Source organism: Sordaria macrospora, chromosome 1 (assembly GCF_033870435.1).
Source record: "Sordaria macrospora chromosome 1, complete sequence".
Lineage (NCBI taxonomy): Eukaryota > Fungi > Ascomycota > Sordariomycetes > Sordariales > Sordariaceae > Sordaria > Sordaria macrospora.
The window spans coordinates 7823561-7847975 of NC_089371.1; the positions used below are offsets into that span (position 1 = coordinate 7823561).

The following is a 24415-nucleotide window of genomic DNA, read 5'->3' on the forward strand; positions in this document are numbered from 1 at the left end:
ATCAACACCACCACTTACTAGCCAACTCTTTTATATCTATCTCCATGCCATCCATCCAATCACCGATAAAGTACCGTCAAATCCCCCGCCGGCACGGGGAAATTCCTCAACTTATCCATAATCTCCGCATCCGTCATGTTTTTCTCCGTCATGATCTGGTCAAAACAGTGCCGTCCGTCCATGTACCTCTGCAAAGGGTCGCCGCTGGCTTTCATCATCATCATGGCCAGTTTTCTATTTGCCTTTCCCCCACCACCCCCACCCCCATGACTTCCAGCAGCACCAGCAACGGGTTCGCGGTAAGTATCGTAATGGCCTCTCGGCACCGCTGCTGGCTTTTCCTCTTTGTCTGCCCCCTTTCCTTTGGTATTGTTGTTGTTGTTGTTGGCTGCAGCAGCAGACCCAGAAACAGAAGGTGAAACAGGCCTAGCCAACCCCGTAGCCAACGCAGCCAGGTACTGTTTGGAAATGACGTATTTGTGCACCCGGTACAGACACCCCTTGATGACGCCGAACTGGACCAAGCGGCGCACGTCTACGTACCGCAAGACGTCGAACCCGGAATCCATGTGGCCCTTGAGCCATTCGGCGACAGTCTTGCCGACGCAAAAGGTCGTCATGAGTTTTATGAGCATGTAGTTGGATATGCGGTAGCCGTTGGGTGGTGGTAGTGGGTTTTTGGTGGGTGGGGAGGAGGAGTTGAAGTTGGGGTTGAGGTTGTTGGTGCGGCTGTTGTTGGGGGAGGTGGAAGGTTTTCGTTCGTGAACGGGGGAGAGGTGGTGGTGGTGTTGGGCGTAAGGGCTTGGATCGCGATCACGATCACAATCACGGTCGGAGTTGGGACCGAGGCCGGAGGGGGAGAGGTGGTGGGTGTGGCTGTGGCGGGTGCTGGCTGCTGAGGTGGAGAGATTGGAGGGGTTGTGGTTGTGGAAGGTGGTGCTCCCTGATACGGAACGGAGGCGGTGGTGGTGGTGGTTATCGGCGGAAGAACCAGGTCCGGTTCCGGTGCCAGTTCCGCTGCCGTTGCTGTTGTTGTTGCCGGGAGACGGATCGATAGGTCCGACGCAGACGTAGTTGGCACACTCGTCGACCATGCCACCTACGTTGGCGATAAAATCATGGATGCCAGGGCGAGGAGCGTAGCATGCTCCGAAGAAGAACATGTCCAGGAGCAGGATGGTGTCGTAGTAGAGTAGGTGGCGGAGGGCAAGTTGGGTTAGCTCCAAAGAGACGCCGGAGGCGAGGGCGATGCGGCGCACGTCGGATACGCCGTCGATGTGGGCGACGACGCGCTGCAGGGTTAGGTCCCAGGTTGGATCGACGACGTCGGCGAACTTCATCTTGGCAACGGGGACATGCCAGCCTTTGACTTCCGGGGGGTTGACGTGGTGAGGGAAGAGTTTCATGTTGATCGTGTTGGCGTCATCTGTTTGAAATAGTCAGCATCGATAAGAAAAGGGGAGAGTTGAGGGAAACATACCAATGGGAATCATGCACTCTCCATAGTTATTCAGATCCTCCTTCACAATCTCCAGCAGCGATTCTATCGGCCTCCGCATGCTCACCATCTCATTCCCGTCCCCGTCAACCCAGCGGCCGCCACCGTTGCCATACCCATGGACCGCAACAGCTCCACCCCTTGTAGCTGCGTCCTGGCTCAGGTAGCCGTCCTGCTTCTCCATCTCGGCAAAGGTGGCCGCCAGCCTCCTCACGACGCGTTCATAGGGGATCTGGTCCACTACGTCGCAGCTGATGACAAGCCCAAAGTTGAAGATAAATTCGTTCCGGTCATAGCGCGGGTCCGGAATGGAGACGGGGTACCCCAGGATGACGTATTTGCCGTCGGGGTCGTTGACGGTGATGAAGCGGTTGCAGAAGGCCTTGCGCGGGATGATGTACTCCTGGAGCACGCTGAAGTCGAAAAGACATGGCTTCCTGTTGAGGGGACCATTGGTGCCTTCCGGAAGAGGAACTGGCACGATTGAGCCTGGCGGACTTTGCGCGACGATTTTGGTTCCTGATATAATGGTTAGTTTGATATTCACTACACTTCGTTTCGGGCCGTTATGGCCAGACTTGATGAACAAGCAAATGATCAGATGATGTTGATAAGTGGTAGCAAAGGCAGGTTATGCAAACCTTCTTTTGGAAAGAACCGAGCATAGAAGATTGCTTGAATCATCATGTAAAGATATGTTGTCGAAACCCTGTGTTTTCTTAGTGTAGTGAGAAGCGGTTTTGGACTTGACGCTGAGACGACGATGAAGGTGTCTCATCTGTTGCCGTCGCGCATTTCTATCGGATTGGTTCTGCAAGATCGCACACGAACCTCACTCGAATCCAGAATAAATCAAACAGTCATTGGTGATTGAAGGTTAAAAACCCCCTCTAAATGCAGTGAGAAGTGGAACACAGTAATCGACGCAGTGGTTGTTTTGAGTGAAGTTGTCACCTTGGTTTGGTGATTGTTTTAGGAAAGGCGCCTTGGTGCTTGAGAGGTTCAATGACTGCTAGTGCATACCCGCCTTTAACCCTAACCCTACCAGTAGACGCTGAACACCATATGTGACCCCTTTTCCACTGGACAACAGCATTGGATGGCCCAACATGAAACCGGTACTTTTTGTTACTTTTCCCACCCGAATGTTGCTGAACCTGATGATATTTACTTTCCTTTAAGAAGTGTCGATGCGAGAAGCTCTATGGTCTTATATAATGTCCAAAACGGGGTATTCTCATGCTTTTATCTTACAAGATATGTACAGGGAGTAGAACGCTTTTGCCCAACAAGCCAATCCAACCTTTGACTCCTTTTTCTCTATTCCGCCCGACTACGCGACTGAATTCTTATACACTATCTACCACTTGAATGGATCCCTGCTGTTCTGGGTCTCCTTCACCGCAGCTCCCCGCCCAGAGGGTTCTCTCCGCGCAAAGGGTTCTTGTGTCCGTGCAAAGGGGTCTCTTTGCATGGAGGGTTCTTTCCGCGTAGACTGGCCCGTCATCTTTTCAATGGTCTTCATTGTCGTGTCCATCTCCTGCTTGAGCTTGATCTCCATGTCCTTCTTCTGCCTGCTCTTCTCTTCGGGGAAGACGATCTGCCGGGCGTGCTCCTTCTTCTCCTTCTCGCTCCTCTGCAACCTGGCCACTTGCTTCTTAGCCTCTTCAGGGGTCAACTTTTTGTCCTTGAGGTTCTTCATGATCTCGTTCAGCTTCCTGACCGCGCCGGTGAAGCTCTGACCGGGGTACGTCTGGCCCGAAGCAGCATACTCGGCGTCGCTAACCATCTTGATCACGCGCACGTTGTGCTTGCCCTTGCGGAGAATCAGCAGGTTGCCGTCAATCAGGTAGCGCTGGGTCTCGCCAGGGAACCACAGCTTGACTGGCATGAAGGAGACGAGGTCCGGGCTCATGGTGACATTGTCTTTGCCGGCGGTGTATGCTCCACCGACGTAGCAGCCCTGGGCAGCCGCGAGCTTGTGGCCTTCGGTGGTACTGCTGGCGAGACCGGCGGCGTAGAGAATGCGGCCGATGGACTTGCCCATGATGAGCGACTCGGGGAGGATCATGTCGATACGGGGCGCGTTGTTCCAAGTAACTTGCTGGCCTGGGATGACCTTGTATGGATCGCCACCGGTGATGGCGTCCTTGAGGCGAGGAACTTGGGGATTCGCCATTTGGCCGCTGTACATGAGACGATGCTGCTTCTCGGCGGCAGTGGCCTCCTGTTGACCGTGCACAAGCGTCGCGACCTCGCGGGCAAGCGCATGTTGCGCAACGCGCTTGCTAGGGTCCTTGACGTGCTCCTCCATAACCTTGGTGATCTCGCTGGTGGGCATAAAGGTAAAGAGCTTAAGGAGCTTCTCAACCTCTTCGTCAGTCCGGCGGACAAAGTAACCGTAAAAGTCGAAGACGGAGGTCTGATAAGGGTCAAGCCAAATGGCGTTACCGGCGCTCTTGCCGAACTTGGCACCGGACGAGTCTGTCAAGAGAGGAACGGTGAAGCCGACGCATTCGTCCATGACAGTCTTGGGCACGATATGTTGGCGCTCCTGCGGGTCGGGCTCGGAGTCGCGGGCGGCCTTGACGACTTCGAGACCAGAAATGATGTTGCCGTACTGGTCAGAGCCTCCAATCTGCATCTGAACTCCCCGTTGGTAGAACAACTCGAACCAATCCCAGCCCTGCATGATGGGGTAGCTGAACTCGGCAAAAGACACACCATCTCCCTTGGTCATCTTGTTCTTGACGGTATCGCGCGACAGCATGGGACCGACGCGCAAGGCCTGACCTACCCTCCTCAGAACCTCGAGCATGGGCTGCTTGTTCCACCAGTGGTTGTTGTTGACGATACCTCGCATCCGCGCCCAATCGGCCTCATAGCCACGCGCTCGCATCTGAATGTCCACGTTCTCCCACAGCTTCTTTAGTTGATAGTGAATCTTGGTCATGTTCATTGTCGCATCACTGCTGCTCAACTTGTCTCTGCTCGTCAGCCTACCTGTCGGGTCTCCAATCTTTGCCGTCGAGCCACCAATGAGGGTAAAGGCCTTGTATCCTTCCAGGTACATCCAGAAGAGCGGCATCAGGGGGAGTAGATGGCCGACGTGTAGTGATGGTGCGGTGGGATCGATGCCGACATATGCGCCGATCCGTCTTGTCCTCATAAGTTCGGCGATTTGCTCATCTTTGCTGGTAAGAGGATCGTGTTAGTCCCGTTCATGGGCGCATCGAAAGGACAGTGTCAAAGCTTACCCAGCCGTATCCTTAACATAACCTCTCTCCTTAAACAGATCCCAAGTACCTTGCTTCCCGCCCTTCTTGATCGCATCAGCCCTCGCTTGCCACTTTTCATCGGCCTCATTGATCTTGGCCGTGTACTTTGGTCCAAAGGAGCGCCTAAGTCCTCTTCGTTGGACAATGAAGCATGACGGGTTAGCAGCAGCATACTTGGCGACGCTCCCGCCGGAGCGTATTAGGGCCTTTGCTTGGAGCAGCATTCTGTGTAATATTCGAAAGGAGAAGAAATTGGCGTAAAGTATCGGAGAGAACTTGGCGCAATTCGTAGCGCAACCGGAAGCACCGATTCCGGCCCTCCTCTTGACGACCCGATCGACCGGATTGAGTCCCTTGCTGGGCAATTGCAGGGCGGAGTTTTTGGATATGATTCCAAAAGGCGTGGTATTATAATAGGTTGATCAGGTTGCCCAGGCGATAGGATTGTCCGGCTGGAGATCCGGGGTCGTGGTGTTTGAGGGGGTTAGACGGCCGGTGTTGAGAGGTACAAATAGGTAGGTGGTGATGATAGCTTCAGCCAGTCATTGAGGTACCGGCGAACTACGGCGCCCATCAAAAAAATAATGGGTCCCTCCTCCAACCCGGACGCAGTAAAGTCTCGCTATCTTATCGCCCGAGCGTAAGGTCGGGTAACGCGCTGCTGTATCGTTACGCGCTAGCATCTCCAACTGCGAAATAATTTCTGGAAAGACGAAGGGGAGCTTGGGCCACCCCTGTTCCTGCCGGTCGTGAGGTCAGTGTTCGTCGCACGTCGGGTTTGGCGGGGAACAGGGCCTTGGATTGCATGTGCATCCACTGAATCCCGCGAGATTCAAGGTACGTACCGACCTCCAAGCAAGAGCCAAGCCGGGAACAATGGGATTTTCCACGCCGAGCGATGGCCGGCACACGCTGCCGCTGACATCTTGTGCTCTGCGATTGGTCAAGTATTGCCGAGGGATAAGCTACATCAGGAATCGCAGTTCGGCACCAGTCCGTTCCACTCCGGAGTCCGTCCGTCCCGTCACTCCCAGAGGCTCCTCTAGCGATCCACGGCCACGATCCTGTCCTGAACCGAGAGACCCGTGCGACGATATCTCCTACGAAGACCGCCCTCCCGTCCTTCGAAAGCCCAATTGGTTGTCCGCCATCACCACCACATCACCACCCATCACCTATCATCACCACCACAACCACAACCACCAGAAACAATGGCTTCCATCGCCCGTTCCTCCGCCCTCCTCAAGCAGGTTGCGGCCAAGCAGTCCGTTGCTGCCACCGGCCTTCGTGTCGCCGCTTTCCACACCACCTCCCGCAAGAGCTTGCTCCCCCCTCCTCCTCGTACGTAATCGCATACACTCCCTTTCTATTTGGTCCTAGATACAGGTTTATGTCCTGCCGCTGGAATCAGTATATATGCTAACAGTATATGGGGGATAGAGCGCATTGAGGGTACAGGTACGAACAACAACCCAACAGCCACGCTTGTTCCTTGCCTGTCATGAACCCAACAAATCTACTACATGCCCGCTTGCGAGAAGCGCATCTACAACATCTCGATATGACATACATGCCTACAGTAGCCTAACCTAACATTACATCTAGTGAACGACCCCGTCCACGTTCCCCCCACCTCTCCTTCCCATGGCTCCTACCACTGGACCTTCGACCGTGTCGTCGCCGCCGGTCTTATTCCCCTGACCGTCGCTCCTTTTGCCGCCGGCTCTCTCAACCCTACCATGGACGCCATCCTCGCCGCCACCATCCTCATCCACTCCCACACCGGCTTCGGCAACATTATTGTCGACTACGTCCCCCAGAAGCGCGTTCCCACCGCCCGCAAGCTCTTCACCTGGGGTCTCAACGCCGCTACCGTCCTCGTTGGCCTTGCCCTTTACGAGTTCGAGACCACCGATGTCGGTCTTACCGAGACTATCAAGCGCGTCTGGAAGGCTTAAGCGGCTTTGCGACAACTTCGCTGCGAGGACCGGTTGGAAAGATGAGTGTTGTTGTTTGATATGCATTGGGAACTACCGAAACTCCTGAGGCCACCTACTTTTTTTTGGATGGAGCAAAGGCCGGAATGACGGGAATACGTGAGGGAGGGCACCTTTCACAAGGAACAGAAAGGAGCGGAAGATGTTCTGTTTTGTCATACCAGACGGCGTAAAAAGAATATACCTTTCTCTTTTGTCTCCATGCGGCATCCTTTTATCGCGCTGTTTGGGGGGGTCATGGTGCGCAGATGGTCTAGATTGGATTCAGTTCGCGGATTCGGATCGCTCGGGGGATGTGACACCGAAAAGTGGTATGAGGGAGCAGAAATGGGGACTGCTAGTACGGCAGCAATTCGAATGCGCAAGTGCGGTTCCCCTTTGTTTCAGCCTTGAGAAGTCTGTGGATTGGACGAATGTGCATATCAGTTGGATATTGGTTTGGGGGCTGGCAGGAAGCCAACACTGACAAGTTGGTTTCAGGGACGGCCGTTGTAGTTGCCATACAACGAATCGAAAGGAGTCAAGAGACATACGGTTGACCAAGTTACTAGTACATCGTTCGCTCCTCCTTAATGTGGAACCAAAGCCGGCACAGGGTGACGCCTGCCGAGTAAGGTACATTACCGATCTCTTTTGTTCCTTCTCAGTTAACGATGATGGTGAGAATGTTTGACTGATAGAAGGAAGGAGCGAATGGACTACCTGCGGCTTTGCACATGCGTCATGGTATTTGCCTGCCGGGCACTGTGGAGACATGTTCTCGTAGTTATCCAGCTGCCCGAGTTTCCCATTCGTCCTCATCTCTTCACTTCCACTTCCACTTCAGCTTCACCCAAACGGGCACACAACACGGGACGAACCTCGAACAATTCGGCCCCCACCGTACAATATCGCCTTCTCACAACTATGCTTGACTGCAAAAGCATCTTTCTTCGAACATCCAACCCGCCAATCCCAGGTCGGCCTCACTTGACGGCGACGGATCCGGTCCCTTGGAGCATGTTGATTGGCCGCCTGCCTCATCAATACTGATTACTGAGCTCACATAAGCGTTGACATTCTCCCTAACCACTCCTACCTCACACGGCCTTGTCCCAAACGAAAGAGTCCGACAACTGCTGCTCGGACTTGCGTAGCACATGCCGGTGCTGGCCAATGGATCACAGTCTCGTCCTTTATGAGTGCAAGACAGCTTTTTCGTTCATATGAGAGCTATATACCTGGTTTTCTCCTATTTTCACTTCCAACGGCCAGGTATGTGCATTCTGCTTTCCCATTCTCTATGTCTATGAACATGAACTTGTCCTGTTCCGCCTTCCCTCATCCTCACTTTTCCAGATGTTGCTTTGCTGCGGGTTCTGACGTCTTCCGTCTTAGTGATCAAAGCGGCTCCTTTCGACCACTTCAACCAGGTATTGAACGGATTGTGCAATTCTTTGCAAATCCTTATCGAACCGTTCAATACAATCACCTTTATGGGCAGAACCACCCGAAATTAAACCACCCGAGTTTTCGAAATCAACAGACACTATGGCGCGCGATAAGATGCAGAAACACAGACATGTCATTTGCCCGACTCCTCGCTTGACGCCTACCGAGTGTGCGATCGAGACTGCTGCGACGACCTGCTCTATACGGTACCAGCTTTCGGTCACATTCCCCTTGGACTAGCAATGGCTCTCCGTCGGCCAGCCTAGATACATCATCAGGACAGTTGCTCAGCGGAACGGGACAAAGCCAAACGTTCTCCTCAGCCGGTGTACCCGCTCAACCGACTACGGAGGGCGATGTCGATCAAGCTGGCATGAAGCTCTATGATAACCGTCAGCATCATTTATCGGCGGGCATGCCGGAATCACTTACCGGCAATCTTCCACCGTTGACCGAGAAACATCATATATCTCTTTAGGCACTCGACCTTGGGCAACCAATCTTTGTCTTGCAGCCAATTCTCGCCGTGAGACACCAACACATTGGCAGCATAGTATGCTGCAACGGGTGCGCACGGTGCTACATGACTTGCGCAATAATTCGGCCCGCATTGCTCCATGTTCAGGGCCGAGGTGTATATCGACTCAATCACCGATCGGATAGTTTCAACAGATCGGGTATCGACCAAGCCCGTGTTCAGGAGGACGCCACGTTGGCTCAATTGCATCAAAGCACTGTCAACAGAGAGTTAGCTTTGTCGGGAGCCGGTGAGGTGGAGAAAGATACATGAAATTGGTCCCCACCACTGCGGCACGATCGCTACCTAGCATACTGATCGTGTGGTTCATGATCAAGTGTGACAAATTGTCGCGGTCGGCGTTCGAAAGAGAAGCAGGGTCGGTCAATCGCTGCAAGACACTGCTGAGGTAGTAGGCCGAATGGGTTTCGGGCCATATCGCACCGCTAACATCTCTCATCGTCACATCCCAGGACCCGAGAGCCTCATTGGAGCCAGCGTGTCTAAAGGATTCAGGGAAGGGTACTGTGAGATCTTGGGGTACCGCAGAGGTGTACAAAGGATATGCGTGGTCTTGATATCCTGCTTGGAACAGACTGATCGGCCGTCAGTGAACTCGAAACTACAACCGTCAAGCGTGGTATACACTCACCAGTCGACATAAACGGTTGCCCACCACAGAGCTGAACAAAGTGGAAGATTTATTGGTATCCCGGCTCTTCGCTGCCCCCTCCAGAAATTCTTATCCCACCAGCCAAGTGCCCTACTCATCTGGCAGCAGCTTCCGACCGACATGTACGCTTGTTGGTGCATCCCATGCGATGTCTCATACATCGCAATCAACAGCTCCGTTTGCATCAACGGTATCGACAGGCAGACTTTTGTCTTAACGACACTAAGCATTGTTTTCACAGAAAGATATACGCTGTCCGCCATTCCGTTCAGATTGTTGTTGTGTGGGAGTCTGATGATAAGACTCATACCGAGGAGCAGGACGCTCGTCTCTGCCGAGGGAGCGATCCAGATGTTTTTTAACAAGGCCTCGAACTCGACTCTATCGACAATTGTGAACCATGTGTTGGTGGTGGCGAAATAGCGGGCGACGACATGCTCGATGTTGTCTCGACTCCCAAGAACCTCGGACAAACAGCGAGACGTGAACGAATGTATATCTTCGACAGTGTCCAAGGCCATGAACAGTCCAGGTGATACGGTCCCCCAGCGCTGCTCGGAGATGATCATGGATTGCGGAAGATGAAACGAGGGCCCTGGAGAGCAAAGCCCTCCTGGAAGTCCGCCTTCTTCGTCATATTGACAAACCTGGAGAGAACTACCAACAGGAATCTGTCAGAAACAGAGGCGTCACCACATCAATCAAGGGGGCACTAACTCAACACATCGACTGCACGAGGGCAGAGCTTTGTCGCATCGCTTTTTCTTCCGTCGGCAGTTCAAACACACTCGAGGGTTCTTGGCGGTTTCCTGTGGTGGCGAAGATGCCGGAGATGTTGAAGCGACCGACATCTTTGTGTTGAACCCTATCACGAAGGAGTGAAGATTTGAGGCTTTCAAGAGGACAGTCATGCACAACTGTATTTGCAGACGACAAAGTTGTTGGTTGAGAGCAGCATCAATGTCGGGCACCTGAACTTGCGATGAGTTGGGAAAGCTGTTATACTATACCACGTTCCATCAAGAGGTTACTTCTCGACTATCGATGCATGTGAGGCATTCAGCGAGGAGTAGGGGCGAATTGCATGTCAGCATTGGCAAAGGTGTTTCCCTAAACCCTGCAACCTACATGGGTCACCAAAGGGAAGGGTTATCTCGGTGCACCCTCAGCCCGTGGGCTGTGGAAGGGGCACTCAACGAGGCATAAATGACCAGTTCGAATGCGGAGGAGCCCCTTGTTTGAGGGCACATATCTGTGGGCTAGTTGGTCGGTCGGCGTTAGGAGTTACTTGAGCTGGCTTGGTACGCCCTCTTTGGGTCCTCAGTCGCCAGATCAGCACCGGATTTGGCCACGGCTAAAACCAAGGATATCGTTATAAAATTACCGCTCCTATGGTAAGTTTTGTTGGCTGTCAGTTTGGCGGATGCTACAGGAAGCGGCTAAACTGTGCTAACTGATTGGTGATTATCTTAGGGCTGAGGCTCCCGGGTGTCTTATTCCAGAATCCTGTCTTTCGTGCAGCAGCTTCTTTTCCGGCCAAGCCCTGATATGAAGTGGTCCGCACCCAAGTGATTACAATGCTGACATTACATTGGGCAGACGTTCTTCGCTGGACAAGTACAACTCCCCCAAGCCACTCACTCGCGTCTGGGTGGGATCAGTTATCGCAACCATTGGGGGCCGAATTTCGGGGCCACCGTTTTTCTCAGCAACAAGGGTTCCTTTTTAATGTGTGAAAACGTCTAGTGAGGGCCTCGCAACGTTGGTCATCACTAGTTCACTCATAGGTACGTGAAACGGGTCAGTGGGTAGCATTTCCGGAGGCTGGTGAATCAAGATTCTGCACAAATGTTTCTGAGTATGCATCTGACCATTCTCCGTTTACGCGGGCGATCTGTCATTGCCCTCCGTAGCGTTGATCTTCGCCGCCAGACATCAAGTTGACTTTCGTGCGACCTGGATGTGTGTCCGGCAACACCGTTCAAATCACCGAAGCTAAAAGCTCGTAGCTCAACACTGCATCAAAGCATGATATGGGATACTCATGGCTTGGGATGCATGTAAGGAGCATCATTGGTGAAGAGGACAGACACTCCAGACGCTTTCCCCTCAGCCCTACGGGTCCCGTTGGGACACCAAGCTTTCTGAACCACCCGGTTGGGTACGAGCTGCGATCGGGCCTCTCTGGAGTAAGATTGCTCGAAGGATGAGGCGTTACTTGTGGCAGAACTTCATGTCCACACATGCCGTGGCAGCCAGTCTCTGGGGAACACAGCTACCGGGATGCGGGAGCAGCCGAGCAAGCCTCCTAGACAGGAGCGTTTTTTTGCTATATGCTGCCGATGTTTGGAAGACCCCACTCAAATCTCTGGTCGCTACCAAGCCACTCACCCAACATAGTTGTTGGTGCTGAGGTCTCTGAACATCTCCCAATCCAGTGGGTACGACCAGCGTTTCAGAAACAAGTCCACAGGTGTGCATTGGCAAGTTTTCCTCCCATCGTTTGGACCTCAGCTTCGCTTCATTAGTTCCTCATATTGAGGCTCATCTTCTTCTTGCGACCATATAACCTTCTAAGTCGTCGTTGTACCCTTGTTTGGCCCCCAGAAGTCTTGGCTGGGTCTGCTTTGAAATCGGTGCTCACCTCATTCGATATCCACAAGCTTGAATCCCCCACATCAAAGATGTCGCGACCTCCTCAGTCAGCTAAGCGAAGCTGGAGTCTAGACAGGCATCGCCAAGTCGTTGGAAGTGTCGAAGAAAACTGCATATGTCGTCAGCAAGAGCTTGGCTTGAGCACTTTATGCACCATTGTCCCATGCGAAAACCTTCGGTCTTATGGTCCCGGGAGGTATCACCGGCTTTACAACCCTATTGGACATCCTTTCGATCTCGAGCTGGCGCAAAGTACCTACCGAAGTGGACGACGGCGAATCGTCGTTGCTGTTATCGTTTACTGCCAGTTAACAGCGTTACATCGCCAAGGCTTATGCAAGGGTCATACATGAATCCCATGCAAGCCATCTGCGACTTCATTGCTCATCACCACCTCACTTGATGTTATTCAGCTGCCTGGATGCAATATTCATGTCATGGCACCTGGTATGGGACTGTCACTCGCTGTTCTCGCCTATTGCTGCCCATCCCGAAACCTTCGGAGGTTACATATCATGAATGTCAGGTCCCGCCATTATGTCTCATGGCTTGGCGACTTGAGACGTTAAGACTGCAGGAACGAACCGTTGGTGTGCGGGATACCATCAGACAATACTCCGGTTGAGAGCAAGATAATTGAGGCACGGCATGTCTTGAGTTAAGCATCATTTTAAATCTACCATCGGATTGGCCAACCGTTAACAATCCACACTCACCTCGGCACAGTATCTGGTCATTTTGGTGCACACCAATCCACCGATCACACAGTTGTTGTGGTCATGATCAGGCCGGGATATGGGGTGAATGGAACTTTCCGGTGCTCCGCGGCCGCGCGCCGAATCAAGAGCTGGTGGGTGTTTGAGAGCCAACAACAAGTGTCTGTCTTCAACCACCATGGTTAAGCGCCGTGGTGTGCAGATGATGACAGCCCTCGATAACGTTCGAAACGGAGCACATCTGCACCTCGATTCTCTTTTGTCGTCAAAGATCGGAAGTCCTTTCCTGGAAGTCACGGCGAACCGCACATACGGACGCATGCATCTCACTCGGAGGGCATCTGTGGACCGTTTTGGAGTGACTTCGTACCCTGACCATTTACTATAGACCCCGAATAAAATTGGCTTGGAGGACTCCGGAGGCCCGGGAATAGTAGCACATTTCTTAACCATCCATTAATGCTCCCGAGAGTGTTTCTGCTGCATTCACTTCCTGCCATCATCAGCCAAGCAGATCCTAGTGGGTTTCCTCTGCTTGAGACCAAACCCTCCCTCCCTCCCAACCTCCTCCGTGGCCTCCCTCCACACGGAACGGGACTGAGGACCGCTCATCAGAATAACCATGGAGGTCAGATTTTAAAACACTACTGCAGGTCAGCACCTTAAGGAAATAAAGACTGCTAATTCCGAGAAAGCCGGGATTCAAAGTTGCGATAAGCGACGAGAATGATATTTGAAAATCTGGGAAGGTGTCTTATTTACTCAGCGGGTCTGGGACGATGAGATGATGGGAAAAGTGGCTGCTTACAGGAGTCAAGGACCGCACAGGACGCAGAGGGCTAAGGCCCGAGGACTGTGGGTAACCGTGCGGGCTAAAGACGGCGTGCAAGCTGCCATATTCTCGTCATTGTCGGAAGTTTAGATATGTCAGCGGTGTTGAACTAGGGGATTTCGTCCTGGCAGGTTCCAGGAGGGCTTCCTTCCTCCTCACTACGAGTTCGACGAGTTCGAGGTGAATTTCTGTTGTCTCCTCTATCTTTCGGCACCGGCCAGTGTCGTCTTCTTTTCCTAGCAATATCCGAGTGATTGGCGGGAGTCACAAAGAACACTACGCTCACGCCGCAGGAGGCCTCTTCATCCTCACCGTCATTTCCATATTTCTCCGCTTCTCAATATGTTTTTAAGAAATTCTACTGCCTAATTACACTAGATGTCTGATTTCTCACCTCCGCAGTTTGGATGGTAACCTCCCAGATGTGGGTTGAGAATAGTTAGCGTAAGTAAACATTGGTGATATACCGATGATATGGCCATCATGGAGTTTTGCCCGACTTATATGATAGGTCAGTCGCCAATTAGGCATATGTTTCAGGACAAAAAGATATGGGATATTCCTCACACACTCTAAGCCCAGAGTGCTGCCTCCCAACCTCTCAAAGACACTTCACATCTATCTCACAACCTTTAGCTATAGAGTCTAGGCCTCTAGTTTACTCACATCCCTTCATTACCGAATTTAACCCTCAACTGTTGGTCATGTAATAATACCAATAGAAATAATTATGCGATTAAGGGATACTTGATAGCTCATAATATTCAAGAGATATCCAGAGTCGCGAAGCCACACCCTCACTCCTCTCCTCTTCAAAGGCTTTAACAGTTAGGAGTGTAACAGAAGCAGGAGAGTCAACAGGACGCTTGACAGCTCATAATCCTCAAGAGAGATCCTGACGACGGACAAATGATGAAGAGTCACTGAAGTATTTGGAATTGACGTCCTCTGCTGGTAGGTGTCGACCTCGGTAGCCAAGATGTTGATCTCCTCCTCTCCTCTATCGTGTTATGGGTGAGGCAAGTCCCCCAAACCCGTTTTGAGGGTCTCTCAGAATTTTAAAAAGACGGGAGTCATGTCGTCTACGACTGCGCCACCCGCTCACATCCGCTCCGGAGTAAAGTCAAGTAAGGTAAGGCATGTAGCACATTTCCGTAAAACGGAATGAAATGCTATCTCTACCTATATAGGTACCTACGAGCTACGTACGCGCCTAGCACACACCACTCAATCTGAGCCATTCTGAACCATTCTGAATCATTTCATTTCATGTCATCCCTACCTACTGTATGCCTTCCTTCCCCATCCAATCACCTTCTTTGGCCCTTGCTCCCCCTTTTTTTTGGCCCCCTCCCCGCCTCTACCGTACACAACGCCCCCTACCTACATATATACACTGCACTCATTGGGATAGGTAGGTAGAGTGAGGGAAATTTGGATAGGCGTAGCCCTACAGCCCTACGTGTACGTGGCCCTGCATCGTGGTGGCTTGCTTCCTGCGTCTTGCGTCTTGCATCTTGCTGCGTGTGTCCAAGGAGCATAAATGGCGGAATTGGTAAGGCCGACGGGCCAACGACAACAACAAGACGTGCCGACGGCCGACGGGAGGTTACCGAAAAGATGGTCCGCACCCCGAAATTCTGTCCTTTGGGAAGAAGAAGAAAAAGAAAAAGATAGCTCATTTAGCCCAATTCAGTCCAGCCTAGCTCAGTATTTCTAACTGCCATGCCATGCCATGTCATATCCTGCCATCTCATGTCGTGTCGTGTAGTGTCATGTTTTCAATCACGTAGAAAACCAAATAACCATGCCAATGAAGTATCGGCCCTGCCACTGTGCCCTCAGTCTTAAGTAGGTACATTCTAAGCCTGGCTGTGGCACTAACGTTGGCACTGGCGCTGGTAAATTTCGAAGCCATACATACATCTAGGTAGGTGCCTTTACTCGTGTCTACAGTACCGGCTACGTCAAGGCCCAAATCAAGTCTTTCTTTTCTCATCTACCTCTGGGAGGGAAGGAGGCGGGCTAATCATGGCACGGTACATGTAAGTGCAGGCAAGAGTGACAGTGACAGTAACAGTAACAGTAACAGTGACTAACTGAGCGGTAGGTAACCAGACTGTACACTAGCCAAGGAAAGGAAGTTAACCTTGAAGTGATATTTTTTGCTTGTTCAATTTCAGAGTTGCGATGCCAGGCTCTCACAATTTGATTTTGTCCAACTTGGAAAATTTTCTGAACGTCGACTACCTACCTACCTACCTACCTACCCAAATACCTCGAGTTCAAATTCCCACACAAACTACCTTATGGTACAAGACTTTGGCTCACTGAGTACCTATGTACAGGAACCTTACCCTGCTGCAAAAACAACAAATAAGTTCACAGCTTTATCAAGGTCAAACCTAGTCCGAAGCCTCATCAGAACCCACCCATCTTTGCCTTACTTGAACTGTGGTATGCGGCTGGACTTCCACTTCTCTGAAGCCAAGCAGTGACTGGAGTCTGGACTGGACTCCCTCCTCCTTCTCCGGTCCTCCCATTCCGCGAAATAAGGGAAGAGGGAATATGGAATAGGGGCTGGACAACATGGACGCCCTGATGGGTTCTCGTGTCGTTGTGTCGTGTTTCCAGCCAAACCTGAAAAGGTGAAACCAAGCAACCAAGCAACCAAGCAACCAAGCAACCAAGCAAACTGTGCCAGCTCCTGCGCCCTTCTTTCCGCCTTTTCTCAAGCAAGCAGCAGAGGTAAATTAAGGGAGCTGTGCCACTAGTGGCCACTCCCACTGCCACTGGTAAGATCCGAAGCCATACATGGGGTATCGTACATTTCTCGATAGGGGACCGTGTCTTCTGTCTTTCAGGGGACGGAAGGTGCAGAATAGGGTAGGGTAGGGGAGTGTTGGCCAGGACAGGGCAGGACAGGAGTGGACAACGGCGAGGGGACTGAAGAGGTAGCGTAGCTGGGGTAAAGTTCAACGGAGGCGTGTACTCATTCATGGTAAGCGCTGGTGGCGGGATGGCATGAGGGAAGGGGGGAAGGGGGGAAGGGGGGAAGGAGGGAAGCAGGCAAGAGGCCAGAGGCAGGAATGGAGAATGACATGAACCAAGCAGAGCAGGGCAGGAGACGGAAGAAGATGTTGAGTGCCAACCGCCTCACCACTCAGGCCAATGCTCATCCCTGTTTGTGGGTTAAATACGGTATGTGTACACTATGGTAATGATCATCAACCCCTATTGATGAGTTGGCAATTTTTTTTTGCGGGTTATGCGAACAGCACAGCCGAGACAGGATTGCGAGGACCCGCAGAGTTGGAACGAGCACTGGATTTCTCTTTCCCCCCTAACTCCGGGCTTCTCCTTCCGTCTCGACTTCTCCAACGGTAGCACCTTCCTTGGGACCATATAACCCGCGTAGTTTAGCTCCATCTAACACTCTCTCCCAGTAGCCAACGTGGTCGGTGTGCGGGAAGTCAGAAAATGTGTGGTATTTTTGTAGGGCGGCAGCTTCAGCGGTCTCGAGTTCAGGTTGAACTCCAGGCTTGGGTTGCTAAGTCTTTTGCTTTTTGTGTTTCTGTCTTTTTAGTTCGTGCTTCGGCTGTACATTGTGCCCTTGGTTTTGAGCGGTGTTCATCGTGTTCATCAATTTTCTGGTCTGCTCAAAACATCTTGTTCAGCGGGGAATAGTTGTCGTCAGGTCATAAAAGAGTTTCACAATGCCTCATCCAGGGCCCTCATTGTAGTATCACTCTCAGCTCTCTTCTTCCGTTGTCTCGTCCCTCATGATCTGTCACCCCTTTGGTTCTGTCACGTAGACCATGAGGTACCCTCTTTTGTTCACCGTTTTCCTGAAGAGGTCCAAGCTTCCTTCTCCCTCTCGATCCATTGTCACGTCACCCTCAGAATCAACAGACGTAAAAGTATAGACCTCGTCAGGTAGAGAAATTTGACGTTGGTATTGTGTGCCCTGGTTCTCGAAGCTCTAGCCTCCGCCTTCTATGCGCTTGTAGTCGAACTTCCATTCGCACCACCACCGCCGCCACCACTTCCTTCGTACTGTTTCGATCGCTGCAGGAGGAATTCGCCTAGAGCTCGGAGGGGATCTTTTGGTCTGGTTTTGTTTCAAGTTTAGTTAGCAATCACCTTCATCACCACAAGCCACCGGCCAACTTTGATAGTAGACCGTGTGCAACGGAAGAGGGTGCAAACATACTGCTCCTTGGCCAACATCTTCATCCCCTCCAACAAATGTCCCGTCACCTTCGTATTCAAGTACTGCCTCACCGGCGCCCCGTGAAGCGTCGGTTCCGTGGGCATGCCTGCCATGCTCATGCCTGCTGAGCCTAATCCCTGTTGCGGCTGACCCTGACCCTGACCAGAATCCTGGGGGTGCGCAGAGGCAGCTCGTGATGAACCGGCCCGCTGTTGATGATACGGTGGTAGTGGTTGTGCTTGTGACTGTTGGTCTTCGATTGTCGCTGAGCAGTTCTTGGTAGGGGCAGCGATGCTGCGGATCGCGCTGGGTCCTTGGTTTGCGGTCGGGTGGGCTGCGCCTGTGGGACTTGGACGGCCGGGGATCTGGGGAATTGGGACGGGGGAGACGGGGTGAGGCGGCCGGTCGGGAATGTGGTGGTGAGCTGTTAGATGTTGTTGGTTTTGTTGCTGTTTGTGGGAGGGGTGGTGGTTAGTGAATTATTTAGGTAGGCTTTGGGAGAGGTGGTGAGAAATGGAGGGAGTGTTGGCTTTGGAGGACTTGGGTCTGGGTATGGGAAGGGAAGGGAAGGTGAATGGTAGGATACGGATAATTTAATCCCATCCAGATTCAATCCGGGGATGCTTGGAGAAAATGCTAGAAGAATGGAACATACAGTTGGTTGATCGGACTGAGCATCGGTCATGTTTACATCGTCTGTTGGAGCTTGTCCCGGGCGCGGGTTGTTGGCGGCCATCTCTGAAGTTGATAATAAAGGATATTCGTCTTGATAACAGGACGTTGACCGACTACAGACAAAGATTCGTGGCTCAGTACACGTGATAAAAGTCGTGCCTTTGGAGGTGTGCAGGTGGTATGTATGCAATGTTGTTCTTCAAAAAGTTGATGTCCGAGGGAGCTCTGGTCCCTTGGAGCTCCAATTGCGTCTGCAGTGGAGATCAGCGGGCGTCACTCCCACTGCGTGCCCCACTATAGTACACGCAGTCACGGGATTTCGCGTTAAAAGTTCCTCTTCAGCGCGGGTCCCATTCAACCACCTTTCCACGGCCGTCACTCATTCATTGTTCGTACATCTCACTCGTCTCTATTCCATCAAGCTATGGACGAAATTTGCGTACCGTAGTGTCATTTCTCTGACCACCGTGCATACTTCATCATTTCAGGCGCCGTACACCATGGTATTCGACCCTCCAATACCTCAGTCATCAGACAAAGAATGGACCGCTTTGTGAAGAGGACGAGACCGTCCCAGAGCGAGACTGCCAACACTACTCCGGCTTTGGCAGCTGGGTGGACCAACACCAACAAGAGACTTGAAACACCACCAATAAAGAAGCGTCGAATCGAACAAGTTAAACAGAACGACGTAACCGAAGACGATGGCTCTTCTACAGCATTGACCAACGACGAAGACGAGGATTCATTTCTGTCGGCACCAAGCCGGGATTCGCCTCTTGTTCGAGATGGAAAGACTGGAAGTGCAGATGTGAAAGATGGCGATGCTACGGACAATGCTCCAGCTGCGCACCATCATACTGCCTTGGAGGATAGTTTGCCCGAGGTCAAGGTTGACGGCAATATACTCGAAGAATACGAAAAGCTGAAGTCTTCTCAAGTCGACGATGGCAAAATCAGCGCGGAGACACGGCTACAGACACGGAAATGGGTCCGAGGGCAAAGTTCAATTTACGTCGATGCCTTCAACCTTGCCTTGGACACAGTCCTGCAAGACGAAGCGCATCTTTTCGACGAGAAGGAAAATTGTGTATTTGAGAATTGGAGAGCGTTGAGCTATGAAGCTCAGTACTTGTATGGAGCCCTGTCGTGGTGTGACCATCTTTGACTGACTCTCTTCAGGTATGTGCGTCTGTTTTTGCGCAAGACTGCCTCATGGCATCGTTTAGAACGGCTGAAACGCTACCCCGACATATCGGATATAGAGCAGGCTATTGAAAGTCTACTAGAGTCTCAAGAGTTGCCAAAGGGAGAGTCTGTGAAGAAGTCAGACGAAGAGTCCGTGGAAGAACCGGAGCATGTCTTCGCCGACACGTTCGCGTTCGCTGATGATTCGGCATCGCACATCAAGACGGTTGAGCAAGCGGCACAACTACTGTCTCTTGACGAGCTCAAAACTCTCGCAAAGGATGCCAAAGTTCAGGGCAAGAACAAGCCGGACCTCATCAAGGCTTTCTGCCGAATGTGTTCTCAGCAGTCAAGCCTTATGTCTGTTGGATTACGGCGGTCCAGCACCAACGCCTCGATGAACTCGGTAGACTCTGCATTGGAAGAAGCAAACACGGATAGACAAGATTCCAACCGAAAAGCGCATTTCCTGGAAAAGATTCTTGCCATTACTGGTCCGCTTGTCAGACTTTCGGAGCCTGTCTTTAAGCTATTTGAACGCGTTCACTTGGTTTTCTATCGATCTACCGAATGGACAGAAAAGTCACTGACAACAATCATCTTAGCCAAAATCTCGAGGAGGAACTTCCCTGAATATGTCGTCTGCCGCTCATCTAACATATTTCCAGCACGGAGGCATCTCCTTGAATTTGAGCGTTCGATGCGTCTTCAGTTCGAAGTAGACACAATACTGGAGCTCAACGGGCTGCCGGGGGCAGAGGGAAATCGCAAAGTCGTGGAAATCTTTGAGGGTATAGCCCCTCGTTGGAGAGAGCTGCTTACTGGAGCACAGAAAAGCGAAGACACGGAATACGAGTTCGGCGAAGGAGGGTACCTCCGCCGTTTCAGTGCAGGACATGCTTATACGAGGATTGTGCACAAAGCTGCCGAGGCTCTTGGCCGCCTTCATCGGTATCAGGACGAATATGATCTTCTCAACGAGCTACTGAGCCAGCAACTGTTTCACTTTTCTCGACGCGGTGCTTGGTATAAGCGAAAAGCCCTCGTGGAAGAGCGGTACATGTGGGAACTGGAGCAACCCCCCGCAACAGCATTATCTGAAGCACAAAAGAATCTTCGAAAGAAGTGCTGGAGGCAAGTTGCTCTTTCGACATGCGAAACGGCCCTGCAAGATCCCAATTGCCATCTGATCCACCATTACGATTTACAAAAGCGTCTTATCAGACTTGAAAAGCAACTCAATATCCCACGTCGTCAGCAGCACAACTTTGACCATGCGAGACTGCGAGATCCGGAGGAGCACACCGTGGACGGCATTCAGTTGGTCCGTGAAGACAAAGGTCGTGACATAAAAAGTACCAAGACGATCTGGCTGGACGAATTAGGTGACTCAGATGAGGAAGGCAATCCCATGCACGTCAGTGTTGAGGAGATGTGTCTATCATTCTACCGCACCCAAGGTTGGAAAGGATACCACAGCGAGGGTGGGATTCTACGGACGCTTTTCGCATATCTCTTCTGCGATATCCTCTTCCTCTTCGTCCCGAACGTCTTTCAGACCGCTTACCAAACATGTCCTCTGGACCTACATACGGACGCCTTCTACCCTGCCCGGGCGAGCGAGATTAACCACCGGCTGGTGGAAATATCCAATGGTGGAGCTGGAGAGCTTATTCGCCGGGTCAATGAACCGCATCGCGAGCGTCGTACCTGTATAGTTGGGCTGAATTGGGATTATGAGGTTGAGGACCTTCTCGAGCTTGTCTCCTGCTTCGAGGGCGAGGCTCTTGCCGCCATATGCAAGGTTATTGCACAGGATTACAAAGCTCGTGGGGGTGGTGTGCCGGACTTGATCCTCTGGCGCACTGCAAAAGAGCCAAGCGGCGATCGAAAGGAGCAGTCCGAGAATAACAAGGGAGAGGTTATGTTTGTGGAAGTCAAAAGCGCCAATGACCGGCTTAGTGACACACAACGGCTATGGATCCATGTCCTCTCGGCAGCGGGCGTGAGGGTTGTGCTGTGCAATGCTGTGGCCAAGGGAGTGAAGACAATCGATTGATGATCACTTCAACAACGATACCGGACAGCAATCACGGCATCGCCAGCCTCCTCGGTGCTCTGGCTAAGATTATCAAAAATAGCAACATCATTTCCGGCACAGGTCGTATCGCCGTCTATAACGCCATGATATGGATGAAGTGGTCTTCAACACATAACTCACATACGAAGAAGCTTTACCTCCAATCCAGAAATAATAATACCACGCTGTTTTGTTCGCTCCAACCACAAGCTCTAATTTGCACATCATGCACCACACCCGTGATGTCAAGCTGCAATACGCGCACGTGGGAAAAAGCGGAGATAATGGTGATTAAATTCCCACATTGCCAAAAATAGAGCGAACGGTTCACACACACACACACACAAAACAACACTACCCACCTCAGATGATATCAGTTGCGTTTCAGATTATTCTTTGATCTTTCCATAAAAGATGAACGCCGTGCGCGCGCGCGCACACATTCCGCATTCCCTTCCTAGGTACCCTGAGCAGTTCACCACCCCCGTCCCCTGTTCCCCTGCTCCTCTGTTCCCCCGCTCAGCGTCGTGTTACCCTCCAATTAAGGGGTTCACTCACTCACTCACTCACTTCTCTTCCCACATCGTGACCGGACCGGACCCCCCCTGTCCTGTCTTTGCAGATTCGGTTTCAGATCGACGAGCGTTTCACTTTCCGCCTTACTTTGTCTTGTCCTTTCTGGCCTGCCTTGCAACAGCCAAAAAACAACATACGCATGGTTTGCCATGGCTTGCTTGCTTGCTTTGCTTGCCGCCCTAAGGATGGAATCGAGGAAGCAAAAAAGAGTCAAAATAGCAATTTCACAAATTTTCTGCAGAGTTCACAGTTTGAGAATTCCTTTGGATCGTGCATGAACAGCTACCCTACCTACCCTACCCTTCCGGAAGTGCCTCTAAGATTGTGGAATGCATCTAGGCACGGCAAGGCGAATCTGGCAACGAAAACTCACTGGGGCTGGGGATGGAGAAAGTGGTTCCGTCCCCGGCGAACCAGTCATATTCTTGATTCTGGATTGGGAAGGGAAGGGAAGGGAAGGGGGATCCGAACTGCGAACAGGAACGGGTTGCTAGTATCGCCGCGCTGTCACGCTGTTACCTACCTGTGTCAAGTCCCAGTCCCAGTCCCAGTCCCAGTTCTACCAGTCCCAGTTCTACCAGTCCCAGTTCTACCAGTCCCAAGTCCTAGAGTACGTAAACCATCAACGAATGAACCTATTCGAACTTCGAACTCCGAACTTCGAACCTGCCTGTGACGTCTCACCAATCATCCATCCATCCACCCACCCCTGTCTCGCCAGACCCATCCAGTCGCCGACTAGACAGGGATCTAAGCGCCCTTCCACACAAGAAATCCACACCATCCCAACCAATGCCATCATCGTGTGATTCCCTGTTGACCAATCAAATTGCTGGCAGAGGGACTTGGCCCCCCCCGTTCTGCACGACACGGTAGACATAAGACAGGGGTTCGACCACTGACCGTCCGGGAGGTTGATGCTCGATGGGATGGGGACATGGGTTTAAGCGCCGAGCTCCCTTGGGAGAGAGCCTGCTTCGCTAGGAGACCAGTGGGAAACCTGTGGGAAAGTGAAGTGGTTGGGGTGGTGGATTTCGATACACTACTGAACTTGTGGTAGTGGTAGGTACTCGTCTGGGCTAGAAACGCCCTTCAGACCCCATGCTGGCGCATGGGGTCTGGCACATTGAATCGCAAATGCGCATTGATTCGCGAATACCTTGTCCGCCAAATTGGGTGTCAGAGCGAAGTACCGTTCGTGTGGTCCAAGCTTTGCCGGTTTTTGGCACTTATGGCGTCCTCCTAAGCTGGCGGTCGATGGAAGTCCCAAAAATTTGCGAATCAATGTACCACACCCCTTGGCCGAGCCAAGGGGTGTGAAAGGCGTTTCGAGCCCACACGAGTAGTTAGAGTAAAAAAGAAAAAGGACGCACTGGAATGCACTGAACGTTGTACACTACAGGGTAGATACGGTAGGTAATCAAGACTCAAGAGATTTCAGAAAGGCTTCGGAAAACGAGTTGTTGATGGTACTCGTGATGCTAGCTAGAGCCATTCCTGGCCCGATTTCCGTGAAAAGGTGATCAGCAGAACATTGCTCAGGGCCAGTTCAATTTCACGAACCATGTATGCCATCAATAACACTCGGTTTATCGATATGTTACCTCCAGGTCCCCTGTAAACTACTCCCAAGATGGTGCTGGCCCTCTTCGGTCATCTGTCGCTGTCATTGTCAGGTACATTAGGTAAGCGCCTATGGAGAGCCACGCTGCACTAAACAGTGGGAAGTGAAAATGTTGAATTTTTATGTGGTGGTTATCGCCCAATATGGTACGTACCTTCTAAAGGCCTCCAACATCGCGACCTAGCCAGGCCGGCCATCCAGGCGGCCACTTGTTCTTCCCGTTCGCGGGGTAGCAAGCCGTCAACAAACAGCGAGAAAAACAAACGGATCATCGACAGACATGCTGATCAAACGTGGCAAAATGTTCTTGTGTGTTCAAGACCCGACGACATGTGTCGCCGAGGATTCATATTGTAGTAACTATGCAAAATTGGGTTTGGGCTGGATCCAAAAGCCCCAAAGTAGCCTTCGACCAGACCCTGGTTGTCTTTCATCATCCTCGCGCAAAATCCAAATATCCCT

At 51.8% G+C, this 24415-nt stretch overlaps 7 protein-coding genes across 7 annotated transcripts; 3 read left to right on the top strand and 4 right to left on the bottom strand.

Annotated features, from left to right (window-relative positions):
• Positions 1 to 59: 59 nt before the first annotated feature.
• On the bottom strand, positions 60 to 2367 carry SMAC4_00411 (uncharacterized protein; the record flags this gene model as incomplete). Its single annotated transcript, XM_066089426.1, has 3 exons — positions 2140 to 2367; positions 1481 to 2017; positions 60 to 1426 (listed from the first exon to the last, which is right to left on the bottom strand). Exons 1-3 carry the CDS (start codon positions 2183 to 2185, stop codon positions 60 to 62), a joined length of 1950 nt encoding a protein of 649 aa, XP_065945867.1. The 5' UTR covers positions 2186 to 2367.
• Positions 2368 to 2743: 376 nt separating this feature from the next.
• Positions 2744 to 5000, bottom strand: SMAC4_00412 (uncharacterized protein; the record flags this gene model as incomplete). Its single annotated transcript, XM_003351817.2, has 2 exons — positions 2744 to 4692; positions 4756 to 5000. The coding sequence occupies 2 exons, from the start codon at positions 4998 to 5000 to the stop codon at positions 2859 to 2861; spliced, it is 2079 nt and encodes a 692-aa protein (XP_003351865.1). The 3' UTR covers positions 2744 to 2858.
• Positions 5001 to 5987: 987 nt separating this feature from the next.
• Positions 5988 to 6734, top strand: SMAC4_00413 (uncharacterized protein; the record flags this gene model as incomplete). The annotated part of the gene is made up of 3 exons (XM_066089427.1): positions 5988 to 6117; positions 6217 to 6263; positions 6360 to 6734. The coding sequence occupies 3 exons, from the start codon at positions 5988 to 5990 to the stop codon at positions 6732 to 6734; spliced, it is 552 nt and encodes a 183-aa protein (XP_065945868.1).
• A 1221-nt stretch (positions 6735 to 7955) lies between these two features.
• On the bottom strand, positions 7956 to 12590 carry SMAC4_12712 (uncharacterized protein). The gene is made up of 5 exons (XM_024655466.2): positions 10112 to 12590; positions 9374 to 10051; positions 8991 to 9317; positions 8637 to 8938; positions 7956 to 8585 (listed from the first exon to the last, which is right to left on the bottom strand). The coding sequence occupies exons 1-5, from the start codon at positions 10303 to 10305 to the stop codon at positions 8524 to 8526; spliced, it is 1563 nt and encodes a 520-aa protein (XP_024511013.1). The 5' UTR covers positions 10306 to 12590; the 3' UTR covers positions 7956 to 8523.
• Positions 12591 to 17132: 4542 nt separating this feature from the next.
• On the bottom strand, positions 17133 to 18702 carry SMAC4_00414 (uncharacterized protein). The gene is made up of 3 exons (XM_003351819.2): positions 18466 to 18702; positions 17811 to 18259; positions 17133 to 17708 (listed from the first exon to the last, which is right to left on the bottom strand). Exons 1-3 carry the CDS (start codon positions 18544 to 18546, stop codon positions 17594 to 17596), a joined length of 645 nt encoding a protein of 214 aa, XP_003351867.1. The 5' UTR covers positions 18547 to 18702; the 3' UTR covers positions 17133 to 17593.
• A 324-nt stretch (positions 18703 to 19026) lies between these two features.
• On the top strand, positions 19027 to 21732 carry SMAC4_00415 (uncharacterized protein; the record flags this gene model as incomplete). Its single annotated transcript, XM_024655471.1, has 2 exons — positions 19027 to 19619; positions 19668 to 21732. 2 exons carry the CDS (start codon positions 19027 to 19029, stop codon positions 21730 to 21732), a joined length of 2658 nt encoding a protein of 885 aa, XP_024511014.1.
• Positions 21733 to 21857: 125 nt separating this feature from the next.
• On the top strand, positions 21858 to 22070 carry SMAC4_13135 (uncharacterized protein; the record flags this gene model as incomplete). Its single annotated transcript, XM_066091275.1, has 1 exon — positions 21858 to 22070. The coding sequence occupies one exon, from the start codon at positions 21858 to 21860 to the stop codon at positions 22068 to 22070; it is 213 nt and encodes a 70-aa protein (XP_065945869.1).
• Between the last annotated feature and the right edge of the window lie 2345 nt (positions 22071 to 24415).